This window comes from Paramisgurnus dabryanus, chromosome 3 (genome assembly GCF_030506205.2).
Source record: "Paramisgurnus dabryanus chromosome 3, PD_genome_1.1, whole genome shotgun sequence".
Classification (NCBI taxonomy): domain Eukaryota; kingdom Metazoa; phylum Chordata; class Actinopteri; order Cypriniformes; family Cobitidae; genus Paramisgurnus; species Paramisgurnus dabryanus.
The window spans coordinates 42323918-42338950 of NC_133339.1; the positions used below are offsets into that span (position 1 = coordinate 42323918).

Here is a 15033-nt window from a genome sequence, read left to right on the forward strand (position 1 = left end):
TACTTTAGGCCCCTTAGTGCAAATTTTGCATCATTTAAATGCCACAGCCTACCTGAGCATTGTTTCTGACCATGTCCATCCATTTATGACCACCATGTACCCATCCTCGGATGGCTACTTCCAGCAGGATAATGCACCATGTCACAAAGCTCGATTTATTTCAAATTGTTTTCTTGAACATGACAATGAGTTCACTGTACTAAAATGGCCCCCACAGTCACCAGATCTCAACCCAATAGAGCATCTTTGGGATGTGGTGGAACGGGTGCTTCGGTCCCTGGATGTGCATCCCACAAATCTCCATCAACTGCAAGATACTATCCTATCAATATAGGCCAACATTTCTAAAGATTGCTTTCAGCACATTTTTGAATCAATGACACATAGAATTAAGGCAGTTCTGAAGGCGAAAGGGGGTCAAACACAGTATTAGTATGGTTTTCCTAATAATCCTTTAGGTGAGTGTATTTAAAAATTATATTAATGAGTCTGATTGTTTACAGAATTCAGCTGTGACGTTTTTCTATAACTCAGCTTTGTGTGAATGTAACTGTATTTAGCTCTCTTGAGACAGCACTGACATTATTCTGGCCCTGCGTGTGAATGCAGCCAAAGAGTCTGTGGCTTTCTGTTCCTGCCGGAGGTTTGCGTTGAGTAAGCAGATTTTCAAGTTGTCTGCCTTTTATGAAAACACTTCCCTCCCTTCTTCTACTTGATTGCAAAGTCTTTGAAGCCGCGAGGGCTGAGGGAATGAATTTCAGGGCTGCTGAGGGCTTCATTGATCGCTTTTTCCAGGCACAGAGCTCGGTGGGTCAGGTCCGCCCCCTCATCTTTCACAATGCACAACTCCACAGATTTCCCCCTCACAGTGTGTCAGGACCATGGAGAGCTCCACAGCCTGCTTTTTGTCCTTCTTGTGAGTGGAGGCGGCTGGCGGCCATTTTACGTGGCTGGATGTGCGAACGCTTTGAAAGCTCTTGTTCGGATAAAGTGTACCACTCTGTGCCACTCTCGGGCCCTCTCAACCAGGCACAATGATTAACCCTACGGTACCCGTAGCCTTCTTAATGCATCACTGTCTCTCTGTCTCTCTCTCGATTGAGTGTAAATGGCAGCCATGACATATGTGGGCAGAAAGGGCCAGTGGTGGGTTCTATCATCTCAGTGTTGGTTCTACTCTCTGGTGGTTGGTTGTTGGCTCCTGAAGAGATGAGGACATATGGGAGCCCACTTTTCTATTCTCAAGCTTCGCATCGGGGTGGTGGATGGTGCCCAGCGCAGAACTGTGCGAAGTAGTGGGTGGATGTTAACAGAGTGTGTACGTAATGCTCACAGTTTGTTTGAGCGAGAGGGTAAATAGTTTGCTCTTCAGGACTAAGAAGGCTGAAAAGTAATCACTTCTCTGTCTTTTCTCTCTTTCTGTTTTTTTTTTGTGTGTCATAAAGGTTTTCTGTGATAAATTACTCTTTGTGTTGGAGTGCCAAGTGAAGATTCATTCTTAATTAGCAGGTTCTTTCATGACCCGCTAAATAAAGCAGTAAGACGGTTTCGCAAGTCTGTGAACGTAAAACTCGGTAGCTCCACACGTTTCCATTTAACTGTAACGCGTGTCATTCACAAGGTTAAGTACATCCATCACCCCTCTTTGTGTGTGGTTACTGAATTTCTGGATCACTTTCAGATCCAAGTAAGAGTTTAAAACATTTCTACCATATCATATCAATTTCTGCAGAACGTCCAAATCAGCACAGACAATGCCAAGCAATCTGCTGTTTCCATTTGGAAACACCAATAATTTGCATTTACATTTATGCATTCATCCAAAGCGACTTACAGTGCTTATAGGCTATCCACCCAAGAAATGAGCTTCCTGTTTGTCTGGCATCACAAATCTCTCTTATTTCTCAAATCTGTTTTCTTCAACTTTAAATGGATCCACTGAAATCTCACTAAAATCAAGCAACAGACGGTTTTAATTTTTTGTATATCTGATTTCGGAAGCGAATGTTTACGAAATGCCTGTTTATCTCTTTTCACGTAGCATTAAGTCGCTCCGCAATGCCGTTCGGTCTGATGAGGAGGGAGTTGGCTTGTGAGGGATACCCCATCGAGCTCCGGTGCCCCGGCAGTGATGTCATCATGATCGAGACTGCCAACTATGGACGCACAGATGACAAGATCTGTGATGCCGACCCCTTCCAGATGGAGAACGTGCAGTGCTACCTTCCAGATGCTTTTAAGATCATGTCACAGAGGTACGTAGAAGAGTACAACATTCGAGTGTTACAAATGACTCTGGCTTGCTCACATGCACTGTGTATACTGGAGTGTATTGATATGGTTGAGTGGTTGAGTGTTTAGTGTGAGAGAATAACTGTTGTGTGTGTATGTGCTATGTCTGCAGTGGCGGTCCCTGTTTGTGCTAAGCATTTGCTTCCTCAGAGACTAGATCAATGATTCCCTCTTTCAGCTATCCATCAGCCCTGTAATGGAGAGAGAGAGAGAAGAGAGAGAGAGAGAGAGAGAGAGAGAGAGAGAGAGAGAGAGAGAGCATGTGGAAGGGATAAGGCTGGGCATGATGGTGCACTAGTTCAGAAATGATGAAGGGATAGAAAAAGATAGAAAGGAGATTTAAGAAGAGAATCGTCCCTGCATATGTTTGAGGAAGAATAAATCTTGACCATGCTAGATCCACGTGTGCATTTTATACCGATAACAGCCCTGCATCCATACATTTATCTGCTTTACTCAGAGGCAATAGCTCTAACCGGGTTTGAGCTGGAAGTGAGACATAAGAGAGGATTACTCTGCTGCCTCCGCACTTCTATGACAGACGCTGTTTGTTACATGATCACACCTAGTGTGAAATTATTTGTGGTACTTCCTAAGGCAGGCATTATGATTGCTGTGTTGATCATATTTAAGGCCAAGGATTTCAACAAACAAAACTTGTTGAACAGATGTGTGCTTTCCTAACAATTTGCACCTTATGAATAAAATGGATAACAGATGCCTCATAGGCTTTGAAGTAAGCACCTGATCCAAATCTAGAGACCTGAATCTTGTAGAAACTTGTGTATTGTCCTGAGCCAGTCGGCAACATCCCAAAACACTTTTTAACCACCAAGCAATTCCCTAGCAATCTCATTGCAACATACAACTCATGACATGCTATGTTGCATAAACCATTAAAAAACACCTTAGCAGCCTCATAACAATGGCATATCAACCACATTAAAATTAATCAGAACACCTTAACAAATCCATAGCAATGTCCATAGCAACACCTAAGCAACCCAATAGCAACTACCATACTTAATCCACTCAAAACACAGTATCAACCACATAACTAAATGTTAAAATCAATCAGAACTTGTTAACAACCCCATAACAATGCGCATAGCAACACCTAAGCAACCCAATAGCAACTACATAAAAGTACCCTTGCAACCACATACTGTAACTAAATGGTAAAATCAATCAGAACACCTTAACAATGCCATAGCAATGTGCATAGCAACACCTTAGCAAACCAATAGCAATCACTATGCTTATACCATTTAAAACACCTTAGAAACTACATAACAATACCATGGCAACCACAAACAGTTCCCTTGCAACCACGTGATTATATGTTAAAAACAGTCAGAACACATTAGCAACCCCATAGCAATGTGCATAGCAAGATCTTAGCAACCCAATAGCAATCACCATGCTTAAACCATTTAAAACGCATTAGCAACCACATAAAAGTGCCCTTGCAACCACATAGTAAAGTTTTATAATCAATCAGAACGCCATAGCAACCCAATAGCAATCACCTGCTTTTAGCATTTAAAACACCCTTAGCAACCACATTACAGTGCCTTGCAACCACATAGCGAAATGTTAACATCAATCAGAATACCTTAACAATGCCATAGCAATGTGCATAGCAACCCAATAGCAATCACCTGCTTAAACCATTAAAACACCTTAGCAACCACAAAGCAGTGCCCTTAGCAACCACATTACAGTGCCATGGCAATCACATAACAATTTTTAAAAACACTCAGAACATTTTAACAATGCCATAGCAATGTGCATATCAACACCTTAGCAACGCAGTAGAAATCACCTGCCTTAACCATTTAAAACACCTTAGCAACAACATAACAGTGCCATTGCATCCACATAATGAATTGTTAAAATCAATCAGAGCACCTTAGCAACCCCATAGCAATGTGCATAGCAAAACTTTAGCAACCCAATAGCAATCACCATGCCTATACCATTTCAGACACTTAGCAACCACAAAGCAATGCCCTTGCAACCACATAAGTTAAAATCAATCAGAACACCTTAGCAACTCAATAACAATCACCTGCTTATAGCATTTCACCTTAGTACCACATAAAAGTGCCCTTGCAACCACATAACGAAATGTTAAAATCAATCAGATCACCTTAACAATGCCATAGCAATGTGCATAGCAACACCTTAGCAACCCAATAGCTTAAACCATTTAAAACACCTTTGCAACCACAAAGCAGTCCCCTTAGCAACCACATTACAATGCAATGGCAATCACACAACAATTTTTAAAACAATCAGAACATCTTAACAATGCCATAGCAATGTGCATAGCAACACCTTAGCAACCCAATAGCAATCACCATGCTTAAATTATGTAAAACACCTTAGCAACCACAAAGCAGTGCCCTTAGCAACCACATTACAACGCCATGGCAATCACATATGTTGCAACACCTTAACAACCCAATAGCAATCAACTGCTCAAACCATTTGAAACACCCTAGCAACCATTTACCTAAATGTTAAAAACGCTCAGAACACATTAGCAACTCCATTGCAATCACCTGCTTATAGCATTTAAAACACCTTAGCAACCACATAACAGTGCCCTTGCAGTCACATGACGAAATGTTAGAATCAATCAGAACACCTTAACAATGCCACAGCAATGTGCATAGCAACACCTTAGCAACCCAATAGCTATCACCTGCTTAAGCCATTTAAAACACCTTAGCAACAACATAACAATACCCTGACAACCACATAACTAAATGTTAAAAAATGTAAAAATATGGCAACCACTTAACAGTGCCATTGCATCCACATAATGAACCTTAGCATTATAACAGTCACATAACAGTGCCCTTACAGTCACATAACGAAATGTAGAATCAACCAAAACACCTTAGCAATGCCATAGCAATGTGCATAGCAACACCTTAGCAACCCAATACCAATCACTATGCTTAAACCATTTAAAACACCTTAGCAACCCCATAGCAACCGCCATATAGCAGCATGCTAAAAACCAGCTCAGAACACCTTAACAACTACATAAAACAGTCCCCTTGATTTCCTTTCCGTTTTTGCTTCAGAAATGTATATAAATATTGTTTTTGTTGAAGCACTGATCCTTTGTTTTGCTGTCTTAATAACCACCCTCTCTTTTTCTCTTTTCTCTCTCTCTCTCTCTCTCTCTCTCTCTCTCTCTCTCTCTCTCTCTCTCTCTCTCTCTCTCTCTCTCTCTCAGGTGTAACAATAGAACTCAATGTGTGGTGGTAGCCGGGTCTGATGTTTTTCCAGACCCCTGTCCGGGGACCTACAAGTACCTGGAGATCCAGTATGAATGTGTGCCATACAGTGAGTAACAACACAAACACTCCATCCTAACAACCCCACTCCCTCACCTCTCCTGACCCACCCCTTTCACCAAACCCCATCCCCCCGTCCCCACCTAACCCCGCTCCTCTCAACCAGCAACTGCCATCCAGATACACACACACATACTCATACTCACTCATTAAAGCACACACTCGTGTGCATTCTTTCTTTTAAACACACACCCACACTCTCTCTCTCTCTCTTTCTCTTTAACACTCACACACTCACACTCTAAACCGTTTTTTCCATCGACAGTGCGACGTTCCAGAGGCAGGGGGAGATTTTCACTTCGGTGATGTGCTCCGCACGCACATAAACACATGCACACAAATGCACGGCGGATAAGCATTCAATCTCCCCAGCGCTGTGCAAAGTCGGCCTTTATTGGTGATCACAGTCACACAAACCTCACAGAGTAGCAAAATGACCCTCAGGGTTCTTTATCTGGCATTAAACACCTTTTCCACCCCTCTGACAGACAATCAAAATGAAAATTGGACCGCAGCGAGGCTGTGCAGTGAGACGGCGCTCCGCGTGCGACTCGCACAATGGGAATGTTAACACAAACCTCAAATATATTTCAGGCCACGCGACCAAAGTCGCACGCATGCTAATATTCCCATGGCAACGCTTTGCTTTCCGCCGTGCCGCCTCCGAATGAGAGGCAGGTGTGAGGTTCTCGTGCTGGCTTACGTGTTCGGGAGCTCGGCCGGTGTGAAAATCTCCCGTCAGACGATACCCCCCTCCTCCCCTCCCTCTCATGACTTTACATGTGCAGGTGGTCCAGATGAGGGCGGTGACTCAGCGGAGGGTGGGCTCAGGGGCTTTAGGCGGGTAGTCGTGGTGTTGGGGGGGAAGTTAATGGGTTTTACTGTGAGCAGGAAGGGGTTATTAACTCTAATCTATAATCCCGGGGTCAGTTTCTCTGCTCTTCCCACAGGAAATCAAGAGGATGGACTAAAGCCCGCCGGTTCGCTAATCTTCCCCTTCTCTTTTTTCCCAGATTTGTTCGCTTCTTTCCCATTCAAAATCACATTGACGTTTTAATTTTGTCATCCAGCACCTTTGTTTTGTATTTCCTTGTTGTTTCTTTCAGTTCACCTTCGGCTTTCTCTTCCCTTCAATCACTTTATTTTGTCATGCTTTTGCCTTCCTCTCTTTTCTGTTCTTTGACATGCTGTTATTCGATCTCAACATCACTTTTCTCTTTTCTGCTGTCTGTCTCTTTCTGTTTCTTTTGCAGGTTTTGAGACGTGACTAGAAGAGCTCAACGTTTATCTTTAAAGCTCTCGAACTCTCTCTCTCGCACGCACAATAGTACACATACACACTCAGAAGATAAATAATGGGACTTTCACCATACTCTCTTTGACCACCTTTGCCCTGCGGCCCGTAATCCTCAATCCTCTATATGCGAACGTATCGCAAGCAACTCCATTTTTTAATACCGCTTTTCGTCAGTATTTAATTGTCTTGTTTTTGTTATTTTGACAATTTTCATTATTTCAGAGCTTCACTATTTTCCCAAGGTCTTGTTATATTTATAGTACTCCGACAGAATTTTATTTCATCTTTTTTATTTTGTTTCTTCATTACTTTGACAGTTTTCATCTCAGTTATTTTATTTCCTTGGTATTTCGACAGAATTCATTACTTTGCGTTTGGTTTTTCATTATTTTCTCTTCCACACCAGAGAAATGACAATAAACAAATTCTGGCGTGGACTTTCGGTTCTCGCATATTCTGGTATATTGGTTTTAAAACACAATGAGAGGTCAGGTGTTGTATTGTGGAATCAGGCAGGCTAGTTTGTGGCTGCTAAGTTGGCGAGTTAGCGTGACATATGTTGGCGAGCGGCGGGGGTGAGCCGGTGCTGAAACGCCAGAATGCCTCAGCACTCCTCTCACCGCTTCATTTAGCCTGTCACAAGCTTTATTTTTTTCTCCCCGGTCGCTATCTTTGGGATGCCGGGTTGAAACAGCTCACTAGGCTGAGGTGAGAGGATGCATGATTAACTAGCTGCTGACTTGCATTTTGTCTCCTATTTTTAAAAAACTTTGTTTACGGTGTTGGAGAAATAGAGAGGTGAGGAAAATCGGGACATGATGAAAAGTTCTCGCCGTCTGAAGTGACAACGACGAGCCAATTATCAGGATCCTCCGTCAGACTCGTCTCCCCCGAGGGACGGCGAGCACGACTCTCCTCCACTCCTTTCCGGGCTCCACATGTTGTTGGCCAGCGTTGCAGAATAAATAGAAACGGGGCTCAATTATATCCAGACATTCACGCCTCTCCAGTGGCGAACCAATTCGGCCATCTTTAATTACCGGGAGATGGCGGCGGCGCGTGGGCCTCTGTGGAGATGTGTCGAGATTAATTGAATTTACCGCGCCTAATTGCTTTGATAATGCCCCATCTTTCACGGCTGGTCGAGAACACGTGCCGTGGCGTTATTGGCGTGTTTACCGCTGACATATGTCAGTTTGTTTGTTTATTTAATGTGCAAGGAATTAGGGATAAAATCTATTGCGTTTTAAGACATAGCTTGGCTTGCGCCGTCGTGGTCGCCATAATAACAGCCACTTGAGACAGCACGGCAACAGATTCAGCCAAACTCGCACACATACACATAAAGGCACGGTTGCTATGCCTGCGTAAGTACGAATACAAAGCCGCTCACACACAACCACAAGTGCTGCCAACATGTCAAAGTCGGGCGCTGAGTGCCAGCAGGAGTCAAACTTTCTGGCCCTCGTATCCACAGAGCTCACCGTCTCACAGGAAATGACAAACAGGCAGCTCCACCGCAAACAATGCCCCATAAAGACAAACAGCAGGCCTGGCAAACTCGCCGCTGCTTACTCAAACTCAATACAGCCCGAGGCCGTGTGGGCCAAGTGGTATTAATGCATCGGCGACCTCCCTAATACGTCCTCGTTCGCTCTTGTGGCAGGAATCTGTTTAGTCGAGTCGGTTGGCATGTTTCCTGGTGTCCTGTGTCAGTGTGCATTATATAACAAGGCCTCATGCACTTGATACTTGCGCTGGCTTATCTGATAACCTCAGCCAGGTCAGGAAAAGGCAATTAGATGTGTTTACGGCGGGGTATCTTAGGTAAGTCTTCAGCATAGGCAGCATACACATTAAAGTAAACAGATGCACAGTTTGGTATCTTAGCACTGTCAGAGAAATGCCACAGGCGACTCAGGGCTGTTCACATGCCGAAACTCAGAAATGATGCTATAACATTGCCCTTTATTTCAACAATGGGTACCTAGCCAGCTATTTTATACTAGCTATGTTAAATGTCAACTATATTTTATGTCCTTGGTTTGTTTTCAGATAAAGTTTAACCTATTCTTTATTGTTACTAACTTTGTCAGTGGTGCAGTTATGGGATTTATCAAGTAGAGTTATGTAGAGTAAGAATGGTTTGCGCCCGCTGATAACACTGTTTATTTATACGGTTTGTCTGCGTCGTTTTAACGAGTGACTCTGTAAAAAAATAAATATTTTAGAATAACATTAAAACTTAAATGCAATTCGCAATTCATCGTGCGGGGCAGCAAACTACCACCATCTGGCACACTTTGCTGGAGCTGTCCAATGTCTCCACCTCTGAAATTCAGGCACTTGAATTGGCCGTATGACATGATACGGGTGTGTTTGAATGTCCCAAATGTCTTATTAGATTGTAAGATCGTTTGTATGCCTAATTTTGATTGGCCAGTTGCGACATTTGCATGTTTGTAATTCCTAGATAACAACCTCTAAAAACTAATAACACAGGGAACCCGGTTGCTGCAAATCATTTTAGACTACGTTTATACGTGGGCGGCTATTTTCATGAACGGACATTTCAACCTCGTGTATATATGCTGTCAAGAGCATGCCAAACCTGTAGGTGGTGGTATAACGAGAAGCTCAAGCCCACGTAAGCCAATCAGAATCCCGAAAAAACAGCAACGAATCACTTCCTGTTTCTCTTTTGAACAAGGTCGCACGCATACTGTGACGTTGGCTGCCTAAACATCCTTTTTTTCTCAGTTCACATGCAACCGTACAACCAAAGATTTTCAAAATCTCCACACTGGCCGGAGTTTTTTTTTTAATTTTCCGAGGCGAGTTCTCCGTTTGCGTGTAAACGAAGGGCGCAAATGAAGGAAAATGTCTCAGTTTTTCACAATAACCATGTACGTGTAAACAGGGCCTTAATAACATATATGACATTTTATTTACAAATGATTAAACCAAATAGTGTGTTCATGACATTTGATCTTCTTGTCTTATCTTAAAACCGAAAGTAAACAGGTTCTCCTTGAACAAGGTCAACATTCGTTAAAAATTAGCTAATAAAATATTTCAAATCAATATTTAATGCTCCTTACATAACTTATGAGGTAAATAGCCATGTAATATCCCGGATATGTATAGGCAGCCGGTTGTTATTGCAGAAAATAAGCCCCAACAGTGTGATCCGGACCAGCCGCAAAGCGGAGGTTGATGGTTATCGAATTTTAAGCTAATTTTTTTTTGTTTAGTATCAATATGTAAAAATTTTGACAATGATATCCGGTTGAAATTTTGTCTAAATACTTGCATTAGATTAGGAATAATAATAATAATAATAATAACAGTGGCGGCTGGTGACTTTTCTTCCGAGGTGTTTTCAAAATATGTGTTTGTTGCGTCATGTGAACCATGCACATTCGTTTATGATAAAAGAGACGCTCACGTTCACAAAATACACCCATACACTCCCTTAACAGTAAACTCTGATTACGCATGAGATTATGAGAGTATCTGGCAAACGCAAGCGTCTTTTTTATCTTAAACCCTAGACGCGTCTGCAGCAGGCACTTCATTTGACAAAACACGTGATGCACATAGGTTCACTCGACGTGCCGAACACTTATTTTGAAATGACAAACCACATACATGACGGGCTACATACATGTTGTGACGAACTTCGCATCGTGCGCCCTCGAAAAAAGAAGTCACCGGCCACCACTGAATAATAAATTAGTAATTTTGTCACTTCAGACATACTATCTTACATGTGGGTTAATGGTCCAAATACTGCTGTATTGCTTACAATATGTCGCACATTCTGCTATAGCTTGCCGAGCCGCATAAAGATTGAATTCAGCCCAGTGCGGATTAAATGGAGCGACTTAAAGATGCAATTGTTTTAAATGCATCCCTCATGACTGCTTTTGGCCTCGTAAATCCTTAGAAAGTTTTTTCGAGGATGCAAACATAAATATTTTAGTCAAATAGCCCAAACTCTTCAATAAGTGTTAAACATAAGGAGCATGTTTGCATAAGCACTAGGTGTTTTGGTATCATTTTGTTTTGTAAGAGAAAGACAGAGAGTTTTGAAACTGATGCAATCATTAATATTTATTAGATCCAATTGAGAGTGACAAGCGCAAACAGTCCGGTGCCAGATTCGTCTTCACCTCGTGATGCCAGAAAACGCAGAAAGGCAGTGAAACGTTATCGAGGACACGAAGCTTGCGTCCTCTTCTGTCTGCGCTCCTCAGGTGTGTTCATTAGCTCCTCTCATTATCACACGAGTAATTGAAAAGGATTGCGGAGACCGCTGGGCTGAGGGGGCTCGAGGGCCACCGTACTCCTTCACCAAGGGCAGACAAATAAAGCAGGAAGCCACAACAACAATCACAATTATGCCACATGCACAAGCAGCTGGCGTGTTTTTAATGCGCCGGTGGTTATTTTAATGTGACTGCGTGTGTTCGCCTATCTTTCTCTCTACAGGTGGAAGACGAAACATCAATAAATCAAACGACGATCTGTTTTCCTCTTGCCTCCCTCATCATCACAGCTTTTCGAGGAAGAGTTCCTGCGTTATTAGTCACATATGCTTGTCATTTGCATCTTTACGCTTCTTTCTGTCTCTACTTTCTCTCTCTCTCTATGCCTCAAGGGGAAAAACACTTACTGTGTAATTCAAATCCAGGTCAGGAACAGAAACGGCGCATATGCCGTGGCTCTTCACTTTAGTCTCAGATGAATGACCATTGTTGTGTCATCTGTAGAGAGATGGAGAGAGAGCGCATGTCCTTTCATGCAAAGACTAGTGTATTATGCCCTCGTGAGATTTCATCACCCTTTTACCCGGGAGTTAAAACCACACAGACGGATGCCTCTGTCAGCTATTTTTGTGTAAAATGATGTGCATTGCAGTTTGTGCTGCTATGTCACCCCTAGGATTGGAAACGGAGAACCGTTTCATTTTTTTGTAAGCACTGTAACCGAATGATTTTTCGAGTAATGTTTTGTTCCATCAAGGGTTCTTGAATGACTGCTTTCTTCCGCCAGGCTGGATGCAAAACCAATTAAATACCAAATAGTCTGACAGCAATGTTATTCTATTCACCGCTACAAAATCTACACCACCGCCGCAAAAGATGCTCTTTATTTCTCAGCTGGTCTGTGCGAGTTAGACGGCGACAGCTGCCCACTGTTTTAATCCAGACGATTCTGTAAGTGTGTCTGGCTTTGTAAGATCTCTTCAAAGACCCATGCGGTCTCCAAACAAGTGTCTCTGTGCCTCTCTTTTCTCCGTCCATCTCTCCCTGGAGATCCTCCTCTTCAAATACCCCAGTCTGTCTTTCACAAGACACAATGGGTCTCGGGGGGAAAGGCGCAGAGCTTCGCACGCCGCTTGTGTGTTGCCGGCTACAGGCAGACACATGTCGCTAACACGTTAGCTGTTCCCTGATCGCTTATGCGTGTCAGGCGCTGGTACATGCTAACACTGCTAGCACATCCAGACAAGCTGTCACTCACTATGACACACTGTCTGTCTGTCTGTCTGTCATACAAGCTAAGCTGTGTTCTTCACACATATCCAACCACACACCACAAACTGAGCCCAGAATGAATGAGTAACCATAAAACAAGCAAACATGTAGGAATTCTGGGTTGTGTGCAAACACAAATGAGATCAACCAAAAAATGCTGCTGGAAAATCCAGCTAAAGCCAGCATCTGAGGGAAACTAGTTTGACATGCTGCTAGTTGCAACCTGGTCTTGTATAGTCATCCAAGATACTGTAGCTGATAAGCTGTGGTAAGGATTAGGTTGGTCAGAAGAATATTGCGCACAGAGGTGGCGTATATATATTTTAACTAGTTTAACCTTGGGTGCACAAGTTAATCTTTAAAAAGCATGTTTTGAATGTAATGTATAAAACACTTGTTGGTCGACCAACTAGCGGGTATTGACTAACTCACAGCAAAAAGGTCTCCGGTTCGGGCTTCGGCTGGGTCAGGTGGCCTTTTTGTGAGAAGTTTGCATGTTCTCCCGTGTCAGTGTGGGTTTACTCCGGTACTCACATTTCCTCCAACAGTCCAAAAACATATAGGTTAGGGGAATTGGAGATGAAAAATTGTCCTTACCCAACTTTTAACTGCTTCTTGCCACGAATATAGCCATGGATGCTGGATTGGCGTTTAGAAATAAGTAAATATGATGACCTGAAAACCAGACTTTATGGGTTTTTTCCACTCAGGTGTATGCATGTGAAAAGTAAGCTGTCTTTGGACATTATACATATCAAACTATATACAGTATTGGGCAAAAGTGATGTCCAAGGGGAATTTTTACAATATTTGCTTTTTAATGTCCCCTCTGGTTAGATTAAAACCTAGGTTAGATTGTTTAATGTAATGTGGATAAATGCAAACCACAGTGCATTAGGGAATATGAGTTTTATTCAAATACACACAAAAAAATGCCCAGAAAAAAGTTCATTATACATTAACTACAATTTTATCTGTTATTAAGTGTGCTTGCAAAAAGGAGATGACATCACGGATCCATGTTCTTCCGCCATATTGGATTGAACAGAAAACCCCCAAAAAAAAGATTCACAGGTCTCAAATTTTGTTCAAACTTCACGAAACTGGACGTACATGATCCTTGGACCAAGCCTCACAAAAGTTACTAGAAGGATTTTTGATTTTTTCGAAAGCATTTGCCTGTCACAGCTCAAACAAAATCTGCGGGCGTAGCCACCAAAACAGGAAGTCCTTCATATCTCAGGAACGCTTGCGTATTTTGACACCAAACTTTGTAAATGAATTTGGGTCTCCAATGTGAGGATGCACAACATAATTTTTTTTTTACAATTTTACGCCGCCAAACAGGAAGTCATTCATATCTCAGGAATGCTTTCACGTGTTGAAACCAAACTTTGTACATGATCTTGGGACTCCAATGTGCACAAGATAAAAAAACTAAATCGGCGGCCCTAGAGCAAGCACACTTTCGCAGTTCCTCCGGAAATGCATTTTCTAGTTAATATTTGTTGAGCCTCTTTTGGGGTAATATTTTGTAGTCTTTGTTCTGGATTGTGTCTTCATAAACTTTAAACACATAATGGCCCTCATTTATCAAAAGTACGTACACCAAATTTCCAGCGTACACCTGGCGTACACCCAAAACCACGGTGACTTTGAGATTTATCAATATGGACGTTGGCGTACGGCACGCTCAAATCCTACGCCAGCTCAGAAGGTGGTGTACGCACATTTTGAGTTAGTGCAGAAATGCGCAAATATATCCTAACACCACAAAACGCACTGACAAACTAAAATATGATATATTATGATGACCCACTGCAAAAAAACAAAAACATAGAAATTATAAACGTCAGTGTTTATTTTTATGCAACATGTACTTCAATGTTTAATTTGTGAGACTTTACCTAAGCATTTGATTTGAAGGCATATGTATTCCTTCAGTTGAGAGCCTGCAGGGCGCTTTACCTGACGTTTCAGGGCAAAGCATGTGAGCAGAGCGGAGCCTTGAGCGGTGCGGTAATATTACCATCAAAGCGCCTCTCTAAAAAGTCCGCTCGCTCAGCACCGCTCGTTAAACCCAGAACGCCCTTTAATAATTTGCTAGTACGAGAATCTGTAAAAACGTCTACAATAAGTTATGGAATTCAAGCCTTATACATAAATGTAAAGTAAAAATCAAAGTTAAGATTGAGCAGGAAGAAAAAATTGAAAGGGACTGCGGAGAGACTGTAAAGAGTTAGCAAATATTCTTCCTGGAATCTGAAGCGGCACATTGCAAGAAAGCACAAGGATGTGCTACGAAAATATGGTAATAATGCATCAAAAGGTAAGCTAGTTACATACCATTATGACCGATGATAAATAAATGCTACACATGAATAGGTAAGGTAAAATGCTTGTGTTGAATGGAGCCATAAATCCGATCATGATGACAAGCGGACAAAATCATGGCTACGAATTATCTTTTATGCTACATTTGGACACTTCTTTTTCTTATTTAGTCTAAAGTATGGCCATATATATA

The 15033-nt window shown here is 42.2% G+C and overlaps 1 protein-coding gene across 1 annotated transcript in view; it reads left to right on the top strand.

Moving 5' to 3' along the window:
* Positions 1-15033, top strand: part of adgrl1a (adhesion G protein-coupled receptor L1a) — a 224443-nt gene that overhangs the window by 128153 nt on the left and 81257 nt on the right. The window contains exons 3-4 of the mRNA XM_065263107.2: positions 2042-2255; positions 5546-5655. Coding sequence (XP_065119179.1) covers positions 2042-2255; positions 5546-5655 — 324 coding nt within the window. The remainder of the gene's footprint in view (positions 1-2041; positions 2256-5545; positions 5656-15033) is intronic.